At 42.9% G+C, this 13136-nt stretch overlaps 1 protein-coding gene across 3 annotated transcripts in view; it reads right to left on the reverse strand.

Moving 5' to 3' along the window:
• LOC110504362 (histone-lysine N-methyltransferase, H3 lysine-36 specific-like) overlaps positions 1-13136 on the reverse strand; it is a 44347-nt gene that overhangs the window by 11937 nt on the left and 19274 nt on the right. For all 3 annotated transcript variants that reach the window (XM_036970035.1, XM_036970034.1, XM_036970033.1), the window contains exons 14-19: positions 5544-5749; positions 5271-5383; positions 4634-4903; positions 4077-4335; positions 2628-2734; positions 428-638 (exon numbers count right to left, since the gene is read on the reverse strand). In XM_036970035.1, coding sequence (XP_036825930.1) covers positions 428-638; positions 2628-2734; positions 4077-4335; positions 4634-4903; positions 5271-5383; positions 5544-5749 — 1166 coding nt within the window. The remainder of the gene's footprint in view (positions 1-427; positions 639-2627; positions 2735-4076; positions 4336-4633; positions 4904-5270; positions 5384-5543; positions 5750-13136) is intronic.

Genomic DNA, 13136 nt, shown 5'->3' on the forward strand with positions numbered 1-13136 from the left:
ACATTTTGAGAATACAGTAACTACATATTTATTCTTATGTAATCATATAAAGCTGGTTGTGCTTTGAGATGGTTGAAAGCATAGTGATAAACACATTGGGAATTCAACAACATTTTGGCTGTATTTTTGAGTGGGTGAATATAGGTTTTAATCGAATTGATCAATGTCTCAAACTAATATTACGTAATTATCCACATTGAAATTACGTGGAGTGCCCAGTGGGAAGTTAGGCCCCCCCCCCCCCCCTCCCCTCCCCCTCCCCTCCCCTCCCCATGTCCAAATCCCTTGTTGATGAGTTCTAATGACACAAAAATCTACAGACTACAACCTCTTAGGCAAGTCCCATACAACAATCACACGCAATATAACAGCCATTTTGTGTCAAAGAGCTTCCATGGGGGAGGTGGTTTCTCGCCCCTTCACTCACCTGCAGGTCTCTTGGCCAGGTTGAGACAGTCTGCGTGGTAGACCTTGGGACATCCTGTCTTCTTACAGGACACGATCTGTCCTCCGTCCCCACAGCTGAAACACCCGTCCTCCCTCTCCTTCGTCACCTCCTGCTGAGGCTTCCTCTTCACCAGAACCTTCTTCTTGCCCTCCTTTAGTTCCCTTCCTTCCCGTGCTTTAGATGGCTGGTTCTGGGAGACAAACACACGTACACACAGGTCATTTCTTTAGACTGCTATATTCACCAGTCTACATTTAGACTGCTACAGTGCCTTGCGAAAGTATTCGGCCCCCTTGAACTTTGCGACCTTTTGACACATTTCAGGCTTCAAACATAAAGATATAAAACTGTATTTTTTTGTGAAGAATCAACAACAAGTAGGACACAATCATGAAGTGGAACAACATTTATTGGATATTTCAAACTTTTTTAACAAATCAAAAACTGAAAAATTGGGCGTGCAAAATTATTCAGCCCCCTTAAGTTAATACTTTGTAGCGCCACCTTTTGCTGCGATTACAGCTGTAAGTCGCTTGGGGTATGTCTCTATCAGTTTTGCACATCGAGAGACTGACATTTTTTCCCATTCCTCGTTGCAAAACAGCTCGAGCTCAGTGAGGTTGGATGGAGAGCATTTGTGAACAGCAGTTTTCAGTTCTTTCCACAGATTCTCGATTGGATTCAGGTCTGGACTTTGACTTGGCCATTCTAACACCTGGATATGTTTATTTTTGAACCATTCCATTGTAGATTTTGCTTTATGTTTTGGATCATTGTCTTGTTGGAAGACAAATCTCCATCCCAGTCTCAGGTCTTTTGCAGACTCCATCAGGTTTTCTTCCAGAATGGTCCTGTATTTGGCTCCATCCATCTTCCCATCAATTTTAACCATCTTCCCTGTCCCTGCTGAAGAAAAGCAGGCCCAAACCATGATGCTGCCACCACCATGTTTGACAGTGGGGATGGTGTGTTCAGGGTGATGAGATGTGTTGCTTTTACGCCAAACATAACGTTTTGCATTGTTGCCAAAAAGTTCAATTTTGGTTTCATCTGACCAGAGCACCTTCTTCCACATGTTTGGTGTGTCTCCCAGGTGGCTTGTGGCAAACTTTAAACGACACTTTTTATGGATATCTTTAAGAAATGGCTTTCTTCTTGCCACTCTTCCATAAAGGCCAGATTTGTGCAATATACAACTGATTGTTGTCCTATGGACAGAGTCTCCCACCTCAGCTAGATCTCTGCAGTTCATCCAGAGTGATCATGGGCCTCTTGGCTCCATCTCTGATCAGTCTTCTCCTTGTATGAGCTGAAAGTTTAGAGGGACGGCCAGGTCTTGGTAGATTTGCAGTGGTCTGATACTCCTTCCATTTCAATATTATCGCTTGCACAGTGCTCCTTGGGATGTTTAAAGCTTGGGAAATATTTTTGTATCCAAATCCGGCTTTAATCCTCTTCACAACAGTATCTCGGACCTGCCTGGTGTGTTCCTTGTTCTTCATGATGCTCTCTGCGTTTTTAACGGACCTCTGAGACTATCACAGTGCAGGTGCATTTATACGGAGACTTGATTACACACAGGTGGATTGTATTTATCATCATTAGTCATTTAGGTCAACATTGGATCATTCAGAGATCCTCACTGAACTTCTGGAGAGAGTTTGCTGCACTGAAAGTAAAGGGGCTGAATAATTTTGCACGCCCAATTTTTCAGTTTTTGATTTGTTAAAAAAGTTTGAAATATCCAATAAATGTTGTTCCACTTCATGATTGTGTCCCACTTGTTGTTGATTCTTCACAAAAAAATACAGTTTTATATCTTTGTGTTTGAAGCCTGAAATGTGGCAAAAGGTCGCAAAGTTCAAGGGGGCCGAATACTTTCGCAAGGCACTGTATATTCACCAGTCTGCTATATTCACCAGTCTGCTATATTCCCCAGTCTGCTATATTCCCCAGTCTGATATATTCACCAGTCTGATATATTCACCAGTCTGATATATTCACCAGTCTGATATATTCACCAGTCTGCCTATAGAATACTATATTCACCAGTCTGCCTGTCCTTTTTAATAGTATAACTCATCATCACACAGTAAACAACTAAAAGCACTTACTGTAGATTTCTGTAGATAAATTAAAATGTTTTGCATGTTGACATTCGTCAGTCTCCGAGCCTTACCTTTGGTCGGACCCCCAGGAACCCAGAGCAGTTGGGCGCTCCACATTTACACACCGTCTTCCCGTTACCAAGACACTCCAGGTTGTAGTTGAAGGTCAACTCCACACCTGCACACAAATAAAGATACCTGTACAGAACCTGGCAGTGTATCTTTACAAATTACAAAGATACTTTTGGTCACAAGCCCTAGTGCCTGAGGAATGGAAATGGAACCAGGCTCCAGGAGTTAGTAACAGAAATGGAACCAGGCTCCAGGAGTTAGTAACAGAAATTGAACCGGGCTCCAGGAGTTAGTAACAGAAATGGAACCGGGCTCCAGGAGTTAGTAACAGAAATGGAACCAGGCTCCAGGAGTTAGTAACAGAAATGGAACCAGGCTCCAGGAGATAGTAACAGAAATGGAACCAGGCTCCAGTAGTTAGTAACAGAAATGGAACCAGGCTCCAGGAGTTAGTAACAGAAATTGAACCGGGCTCCAGGAGTTAGTAACAGAAATGGAACCGGGCTCCAGGAGTTAGTAACAGAAATGGAACCAGGCTCCAGGAGATAGTAACAGAAATGGAACCAGGCTCCAGTAGTTAGCAACAGAAATGGAACCAGGCTCCAGTAGTTAGTAACAGAAATGGAACCAGGCTCCAGGAGATAGTAACAGAAATGGAACCAGGCTCCAGGAGTTAGTAATAGAAATGGAACCAGCCTCCAGGAGTTGGTAACAGCAATGGAACCGGGCTCCAGGAGATGGTAACATAAATGGAACCGGGCTCCGGGAGTTAGTAACAGAAATGGAACCGGGCTCCAGTAGTTAGTAACAGAAATGGAACCGGGCTCCAGTAGTTAGTAACAGAAATGGAACCAGGCTCCAGTAGTTAGTAACAGAAATGGAACCAGGCTCCGGGAGATAGTAACAGAAATGGAACCAGGCTCCAGTAGGTTTGTTAGTAACAGAAATGGAACCAGGCTCCAGTAGGTTTGTTAGTAACAGAAATGGAACCAGGCTCCAGTAGGTTTGTTAGTAACAGAAATGGAACCAGGCTCCAGTAGGTTTGTTAGTAACAGAAATGGAACCAGGCTCCAGGAGGTTTGTTAGTAACAGAAATGGAACCAGGCTCCAGGAGGTTTGTTAGTAACAGAAATGGAACCAGGCTCCAGGAGGTTTGTTAGTAACAGAAATGGAACCAGGCTCCAGGAGGTTTGTTAGTAACAGAAATGGAACCAGGCTCCAGGAGGTTTGTTAGTAACAGAAATGGAACCAGGCTCCAGTAGTTAGTAACAGAAATGGAACCAGGCTCCAGTAGGTTTGTTAGTAACAGAAATGGAACCAGGCTCCAGGAGGTTTGTTAGTAACAGAAATGGAACCAGGCTCCATGAGGTTTGTTAGTAACAGAAATGGAACCAGGCTCCAGGAGGTTTGTTAGTAACAGAAGTAGGTTTGTTAGTACTTCCTCTGACCTTCGGGGATGTCCTCCAGGGCAAAGAGCCCCACCCTGGTGTCTCCGTTTACCGTCCACTTCTGGGTCTCACAGTTGGGCTGGCAGCAGTGATTCATGAACCTCGCCTGGTTCCCCTTGGGTCCAGCGTCTATGATCCGGTCCTTGTCCAGAGTGAGCATGTAGAAGTTACAGATGTCGTTCTCTTGAGCATGTTTGATCCTGGCTCTGCACTCCTCCTCGTCTATCACCTCACCCACGTACTCATTCACAAATGCACCCTGAGAGAGAGAGAGAGGAGAGCAGAGACTCTGGTTATAATCCAGCTGATACACAGCACCTTTTACATCACAGACACAGCGGCATATGGAGGCTAAATATACTACTGTATGTCCACATCTTAAAAAGATCAACAAGGATAATCAGGGATAAAGGGCCTTGGAATTGAATTGAAAATACTTTATTTATCCCAATTATGTACGCAGCCATGCACAACTGTAGTGGGACAAGGTTCTCTTAACAAAAACAGAAACACAAGGGGAACTGTTTTGTGTTGTAGTTTGATGCCCTAGTCTGTACCTTCTTGATGTCGGAGACGCCCCGTAGCCCCCAGCCTCGTGACAAGGTTCTGAAGATCTCCACCTGGGTGTACTGTCTCTTGGTGTAACTCTGGTTCAGACATCTCTCCCCTGCCAAACACACCTGAGGGTGGCACTCATACATCAACATGCGGTTGATACACTCGGAGTCCATTCCACACGGGTTCTCATCAGACGCCTTGCAGTTACAGCGAGGCACCTCCGATAGGTCCGCCGTGATGATCTGGACCTTGCCAATTGGTCGGTTCACCTGAGAAGAATAAGCACTTGAGATAAGCGGATGCAATTCAAACTTCTGCGTGAATTATGCATGGAGGAGGTTTAAAAGGGGCGGTACCTTGATGGGTCTGTAGGGAGAAGTTTTAAAGGGGCGGTACCTTGATGTGTCTGTAGGGAGAAGTTTTAAAGGGGCGGTACCTTGATGTGTCTGTTGGGAGGAGGTTTAAAGGGGCGGTACCTTGATGTGTCTGTTGGGAGGAGGTTTAAAGGGGCGGTACCTTGATGGGTCTGTAGGGAGAAGTTTTAAAGGGGCGGTACCTTGATGTGTCTGTAGGGAGGAGGTTTAAAGGGGCGGTACCTTGATGTGTCTGTAGGGAGGAGGTTTAAAGGGGCGGTACCTTGATGTGTCTGTAGGGAGGAGGTTTCTTGTCGTTCCTCCTGTCCTCCTGAAGCTGTCTCATCTCCTTCTCAGCCTGAAGCGCTATAAACCGCTCAGCAGTTTCATTCAGAGCTGAAAGGAAACGGAAGTTAGATTTATCAGCTATGTGGTACCTGGAAACATCTCTATTGTTTAAGACTTAGGAAATGCTCTTTGGCATTTCTTTCTAAAATGAAGTCTATTGTTTGTTATTTATTCTATTATAACCAGGTAAAGGAGGTTTCTTTCTAACCTTTCTTGTAGATGGCGTCACAACCCTTCCCCATCTTGTCCTTGTTGTTGGCATCTCCCTCCATGTAAGGGAAGACTCGGGCCTGGTAGGTCCAGGCGTAGTCCTTAGAACCAAAGAACTGAACGGGGAACTCCCCCACCTCGTGTTTCATACGGAGGATCTTCTCTGGGATGTTCTTAGGAAGACACACCTCCGCAGGCCACCACCTGAACAAAGGATTGGAGATTTTACATATTGTGTGTACAAAACATTAGGAACACCTGCTCCTTCCATGACAGACTGACCAGGTGAATGCTATGATCCTTTATTGATGTCCCCTGTTAAGTCCACTTCAATCAGTGTAGATGAAGGGGAGGAGACATGTTAAAGAATAGTTTATAAGCCCCGAGACAATGGAGACATGGATTGTGTCTGTGTGTCATTCAGAGGGTGGATGGGCAAGACAAAAGATTGAAGTGCCTTTGAACAGGGTATGGTAGTAGGTGCCAGGCACACTGGTTTGTGTCAAGAACTGCAACACTGCTGGGTTTCACCCTCAACAGTTTCCTGTGTGTATCAAGAATGGTCCACCACCCAAAGGACATCCAGCCAACTTGACACAACTGTGGAAAGCATTGGAGTCAACAAGGGTCAGCATCCCTGTGGAACGCTTTCAACTCCTTGTAGAGTCCCATGCCCCGACGAATTGAGGCTGTTCTGAGGGGAAAAGAGGGGGGTGTTACAAAAGGCTGTGGCGGTAATGACATTATGTCTGCCGGTTATTGTCACGCAAAAGACGACCGGTCTCACTGTAATTTACCGTTAATTAACAAACACATTTAGCATCCAGGCCTCTGATGCTCACCTTTGGAACATCTACATTGAAATAAAAAGTTAATAATGTTTTTTTTTTTTTTTTTCAAGTCTAATAAATCTATTTAATATACACCAATCACAATACATTCATTATTTATTTTAGGCAGGTCTAAAGAAACATTATGAAATGAAGAAATGTTATTTCAGAAGAACAGAATATGAGTTAGCCTACTGAATTTAATTTGGCTATGCGCCATGCTGTAGGCTAGTTAATTTAGCAGACGAGTTATGCTTATAAGTCCCGTTCCATTATTTTATATTGAATGGTTTTATAGTACGAAGCATATTTTTTCCATTCCGGAGCGAGTGCATGTATGAAGTAGCTCTGTTGAGCGTGAAAGGGATCATTTGAAACAGGTCCTATACATGAGAGTTATTTGGCAACTTTAGCTGTGCGTGATTACAAACCTTAGAATGTCTTACATGCTGACCATGCCGGACGCGTCACATGGGCGAACGTTGCAAAATAAATGTACACATACATGTTATTCAAATCATTGCACCCACACTGTTCGCTCGCGCCAACGAGCGTCTGCGTTGCCAAGGCGCTAAAATAGAAGTCAGTTCTATTTGTGACACTAAATGCGGTGCAAGTCCTGCCTCTCCCATCTCCTCATTGGTTTATAGAAGCAGATACCCACGTGCCATCTCCTCATTGGTTATACCCACGTGGGTGATTGAAAGATGATCTGAGGTCGGTCTGTTGTTGTGGTAATAGTATGAAAGTTAGATGCCAATCGCCAAGAAGAAAAAGCCTGGAAGAAGGAGAGATGACTAGAAACGATTCAGAAGAATAGAAAAAATTAGAAAACAACAATTTTGTGTGTGGATTAATTGTCGGAGTAGAGAACCTTGTGCATTTCAGGTAAAATAACAACTGAACGTTAACATCCCAGGACAAATTAGCTAGCAACAGCAAGCTAGCTAGCTCAATTTCCATAAATGTTTAATGCTTTACGACCGGTCCCCAAATTAACCTTTTACTTTTTTTTATTTGACTAGGCAAGTCAGTTAAGAACAAATATTTATTTACAATGACGGCCTAGGGTTAACTGCCTTGTTAAGAGGTAGAAGGGGAAGAATGGCGGACGTTGGGCATGGACTTAGAAATCAAAACATACACTACATGCCAAAAGGATGTGGACACCTGCTTGTCAAACATCTCATTCCAAAATCATAGACATTAATATGGATTTGGTCCCCCCTTTGCTGCTACAACAGCCTCCATTCTTCTGGAAAGGCTTTCCACTAGATGTTGGAACATTGCTGCGGGGACTTGCTTCCATTCAGTCACAAGAGCATTAGTGAGTGTCATGCTGAAACAGGAATGGGCCTTGCCCAAACGGTTACCACAAAGTTGGAAACACATAATCGTCTAGAATATCATTGTATCCTGCAGTGTTAAGATTCACTGGAACTAAGGGGCCTATCCCAAAGCATGAAAAACAGCCAGATACCATTATTCTTCCTCCACCAAACTTTAAAGTTGGCACTATGCACTCGGGCAGGTAGCGTTCTCCTGGTATAGCCAAACCCATATTTGTCTGTTGGACTGCCAGATGGTGAAGAGTGATTCATCACTCCAGAGAATGTGTTTCCACTGCTCCAGAGTCCAATGACGGCAAACTTTACACCTCTCCAGCTGATGCTTGGCATTGAGCATGGTGATCTTAGGCTTGTGTGCGGCTGCTCGACCATGGAAACCCATTTCATGAAGATCCCGACGAACAGTTCTTGTGCCGATGTTGCTTCCAGAGGCAGTTTGGATCTCGGTAGTGAGTGTTTCAACCGAGGACAGACTATTTTTACGTGCTACGCTCTTCAGCACTCGGCCGCCCCGTTCTGTGAGCTTGTGTGGCCTATCCCTTCGTGGCTGAGCCGGTGTTGCTCCTAGACATTTCCACTTTTTGTATCTATAGTGTATATGGGCTGCATGATATGACTAAAGGCTATTGATGATTTGAGAAAGTAGAAAAAAGCTTGCTCTCTGTTCCTTGCCTCAGGCTGCACATGCCGTTCTCTCAACAAGTGATCATATACTCACTAATATGTCAAATTAGTTGTGATTTACAGTGGCTCATTATCAAAATGGCCAGGAACAGGGGATGGGATAAAAGACATGTCATCCATATGCACTCCAATCGTGAATGGAGGCTGCTTTCCCTCCGGCTCGTTTTTCAGGCTACTCTGGTTTGTTTTTCAGGCTACTCTGGTTTGTTTTTCAGGCTACTCTGGTTATTTCACTCCAAGCATCAACCACTGTTTGAGGAGCATGCAGCCACTCGCTGCGCGACAGGTGATATTCTGCCCAAATTCTGTATGACATGGGCTCTCCAACCCTGTTCCTGCATTTACCCAGTGCTTAATTTGGGAAACCTAGTGAAAACTGTTCGGGAACATCGACAGTAACATGTATTCACAACAAAACATTTAATTTAACTGTTGACCGCCCTTCTCTCTGCGTGCCGGAGAAAGAAATGAAGGAGAGAGATATTCTGAAAGGTCATGTTTCACCCAATTAATTATGAACATTAAAAAATAAAAAATAAAGCCCTATGATTAGGCTATTCAAAAATAGCAGATTCACTATAACTCCAGGGTTAGCAGCCCTACACTATCAATTTGGGCGGTAGGGTAGCCTAGTGGTTAGAGCGTTGGACTAGTAACCAAAAGGTTGTAAGTTCAAATCCCCGAGCTGACAAGGTACAAATCTGTCATTCTGCCCCTGAACAGGCAGTTAACCCACTGTTCCTAGGCCGTCATTGAAAATAAGAATTTGTTCTTAACTGGTAAAATAAAGGTAAAATATATACATATTTTTTTTAAATCAATGAACCAACAGAATGTTCTAGAACTCTAATCTCTCCCTGACGAGAACTTTTAGAGAGTAGCAGAAGGTAACCAGTCCACCCAGTATGCATTATAATACAGTCCTCACTCAAAGGTCATTACTACAATGTGTTTCATTTTGAAATATAGGCTAGACCAATTAAAACCAGTTTTAAAAAAAATGTTTTTCTGCCGTGTATAATATGCGGTAGTCCATGTATTATATTTCGGGCTTAGGCTCATAGGCCTATGCATAAACTTGAATATGCTGTTTTGAATTAAATCATCACCTTAGCAAGCACAGTACCAGGTCATTAGGACCTGATGGAGGGATAACAGAGCCCTGAGTACCAGGTCATTAGGACCTGATGGAGGGACAATAGAGCCCTGAGTACCAGACCATTAGGACCTGACGGAGGGATAACAGAGCCCTGAGTAACAGGCCATTAGGACCCGATGGTCGTTAGCAAGTTGGGTACTACCAACGCATGTCTAGAGTGCATAAAAGGAGATTACCGTGAATCAATAGTCACGTCGAATTTTACAGCGGTCATGACTCATGATAGCCGGTGTGGCGGCAACTAGGGCTGTGGCTGTCACAAAGTTTAGTCAGCCGGTGATTGTCAAGCAGATACCTGCCGGTCCCACGGTAATTGACCGTTAGTTAACATTAGAGGTCGACCGATTAAGATTTTTAAATATGTATATTTTTTAAATGTATTTGTAATAATGACAATTACAACAATACTGAATGAACACTTATTTTAACTTAATATAATACATCAATAAAATCAATTTAGCCTCAAATAAATAATGAAACATGTTCAATTTGGTTTAAATAATGCAAAAACAAAGTGTTGGAGAAGAAAGTAAAAGTGCAATATGTGCCTTGTAAGAAAGCTAACGTTTAAGTTCCTTGCTCAGAACATGAGAACATATGAAAGCTGGTGGTTCCTTTTAACATGAGTCTTCAATATTCCCAGGTAAGAAGTTTTAGGTTGTAGTTATTATAGGAATTATAGGACTATTTCCCTCTATACCATTTGTATTTCATTAACCTTTGACTATTGGATGTTCTTATAGGCACTTTAGTATTGCCAGTGTAACAGTATAGCTTCCATCCCTCCTCGCCGCTACATGGGCTCGAACCAGGAACACATCGACAACTGCCACCCTCGAAGCAACGTTACTCATGCAGAGCAAGGGAAACAACCACTCCAAGGCTCAGAGCGAGTGACGTTTGAAACGCTATTAGCGCGCGCTAACTAGCTAGCCATTTCACATCGGTTACACCAGCCTCATCTCAGGAGTTGATAGGTTTGAAGTCATAAACAGAGCAATGCTTGACGCACAACGAAGAGCTGCTGTCAAAACGCACAAAAGTGCTGTTTGAATGAATGTTTACGCGCCTGCTTCTGCCTACCACCGCTCAGTCAGATACTTGTATGCTCAGTCAGATTATATGCAATGCATGACACGCTAGATAATATCTAGTAATATCATCAACCATGTGTAGTTAACTAGTGATTATGATTGATTGATTGTTTTTTATAAGATAAGTTTAATGCTAGCTAGCAACTTACCTTGGCTTACTGCATTCGCGTAACAGGCAGTCTCCTTGTGGAGTGCAACAAGAGGCAGGTCGTTATTGCGTTGGACTCGTTGTAAGGTTGCAAGATTGGATCCCCCGAGCTGACAAGGTCAAAATCTGTCGTTCTGACTCTTCCTAGGCCGTCATTGAAAATAAGAATGTGTTCTTAACTGACTTGCCTAATTAAATAAAGATTAAATAAAGGTGTTAAAATCGGCAAAATCGGTATCCAAAAATTTCCGATTGTTATGAAAACTTGAAAATCGGCCCTAATTAAATCGACCATTCCGATTAATCGGTCGACCTCTAGTCAACATAGACACATTTAGCATCTCCTGGCTTGCACACATAGCCTACAAGCCACTGGTGCAGACCTTTGGAACATCTGCATTGTAAAAAGTCTAATAAATCCATGTAATATAGCCAACATCTTCACAATAAATCCATTATTTATTTTAGACAGTTCAAAAGAAGCATGATATGAAGAAAATGTAGTCTATTACAGAAGAACAGAATAGCACACGGACTTGTCCTTATGTTAGGCCCTGATCTGGCTAGGCCAATTGGCTGTGGGCTACACTTGTTGATTTAGGAGACAATATTTGCTTAGAATTCCGTGACATTATTTTATAGTATTGAAAAAAGCATAATAAAGTAGAAAGGATATTTTCTCCAAACCATTAGAGGGAGTGTTCACATGCGGCTATTCTGTGTTCAGCAGTTAAGTAACAGGTCCTCCTATATGCTTAATTTACAGTTATTTATGCAACTTGTTGTTCTACAAAACGTTGGGCTATATGTTTTGATTTTTAATACAGTCTAAGGCTGCGTGATGCGACTCTCTAATGATGATTTGAAAAAGGTCGCATGCAGGCTGTACACACTTCATCAGTCTCTCATTCACAATTTGACAAGCACTTGATAATGCCTCAAATTTTCCTGCGGCATCCCTTTTGTGTGGCCGTAATGCCCCCTAAAGAGAAGAAAGAAAATCCATGCCTTTTGCGGCTAGTGGCCGTTGAGCCCTTGGGCTGAATATAATAATTATAATTCCCTTCTCCCTGAGTGATGCGCGCTCCGAATCATCTCCCACTCACATCTCTCCATCAGGTGATCGGGTCTTTCTCACGGGCTACAAGTGAAGACCGACACATCGGAGACGCAACTACGCACGTCCTTATCCATTTCCAAGGTGCATATTGAAGATATTGGAAGAACTGTCCACATTTACTTTTCGGCAGCCAATAAGATGAGTGACCTAATGAACAGCAAAAGCGCGAGCCTATGTCAATCTACTATACCCCATAGTACAAAAGTTGACCTATTCTATGCTGTGCGAGAAATACATATTCCAAAAATAGCCTGGGACAGTTGTGGGATGCGATAGATTCCAAATTAATACAACCACTAGCATCAAAACATTTTTTTTGACGCAATGTTGATTAACAATTAGGCTACTTCACATTATAAGCGCAGCAACGTGCACATAGCAGTAGGCGATAAGCGAGAATGTTTCAATAGTGAGAAAACACCATTATCAAAAGTGAAAGTAAATGCAATTATGCATGTAATGCTTTTATTATAAAAGGTGCATTTTTATGGTGAGAATTAAGAGCATGCCAAGATTGTGCAAAGCTGTCATCAAGGCAAAGGGTGGCTACTTTGAAGAATCTCAAGTATATTTTGATTAACACTTTTTTTAATACTACATGATTCCAAATATGTTATTTCATAGTTTTGACGTCTGTTTCTCCCGTGATTCATTTTCATGCCAGCCAGGTAGATTGCTTCTCTTTACATCAGGAGTATAATGTGCTTAATATTAGGAAAGTTGAGAATATAGTAGGCCTAGCCTATAGAAAGTTGATGGATCCTCCTCTTTTTAATAGAGGACATCACTCTGTTTTCTCACACAATTGCATAGCCTATAGAAATGTTGAGTAATAGAGCTCATTGGCTCTCTTGGTGTTTGATTATATTTTCGGTTACATTTGCATTGATGTTAGAGTGATTAGAGGGAGTACCTGGCAGTTAGCAAGTTTGGTAGGCTACCAATGACCATCAGCAGCATCAGAGCTTGGAGAAGCCTAATTACCGTGACTAAACGGTCACATGGAATTTGACTGACTTCATGACTCGGGACTGCCGGTGTGACGGTAATAGGGTCACCAAAACAGCCCAAGCTGTGTTCCGTCAGAACACTCTGGGAGCTCCAATCAGTGTGCTGTGTACTGTCAGAACACTCTGGGAGCTCCAATCAGTGTGCTGTGTTCTGTCAGAACACTCTGGGAGCTCCAATCAGTGTGCTGTGTACTGTC

This window comes from Oncorhynchus mykiss, chromosome 31 (assembly GCF_013265735.2).
Source record: "Oncorhynchus mykiss isolate Arlee chromosome 31, USDA_OmykA_1.1, whole genome shotgun sequence".
Classification (NCBI taxonomy): Eukaryota; Metazoa; Chordata; class Actinopteri; order Salmoniformes; family Salmonidae; genus Oncorhynchus; species Oncorhynchus mykiss.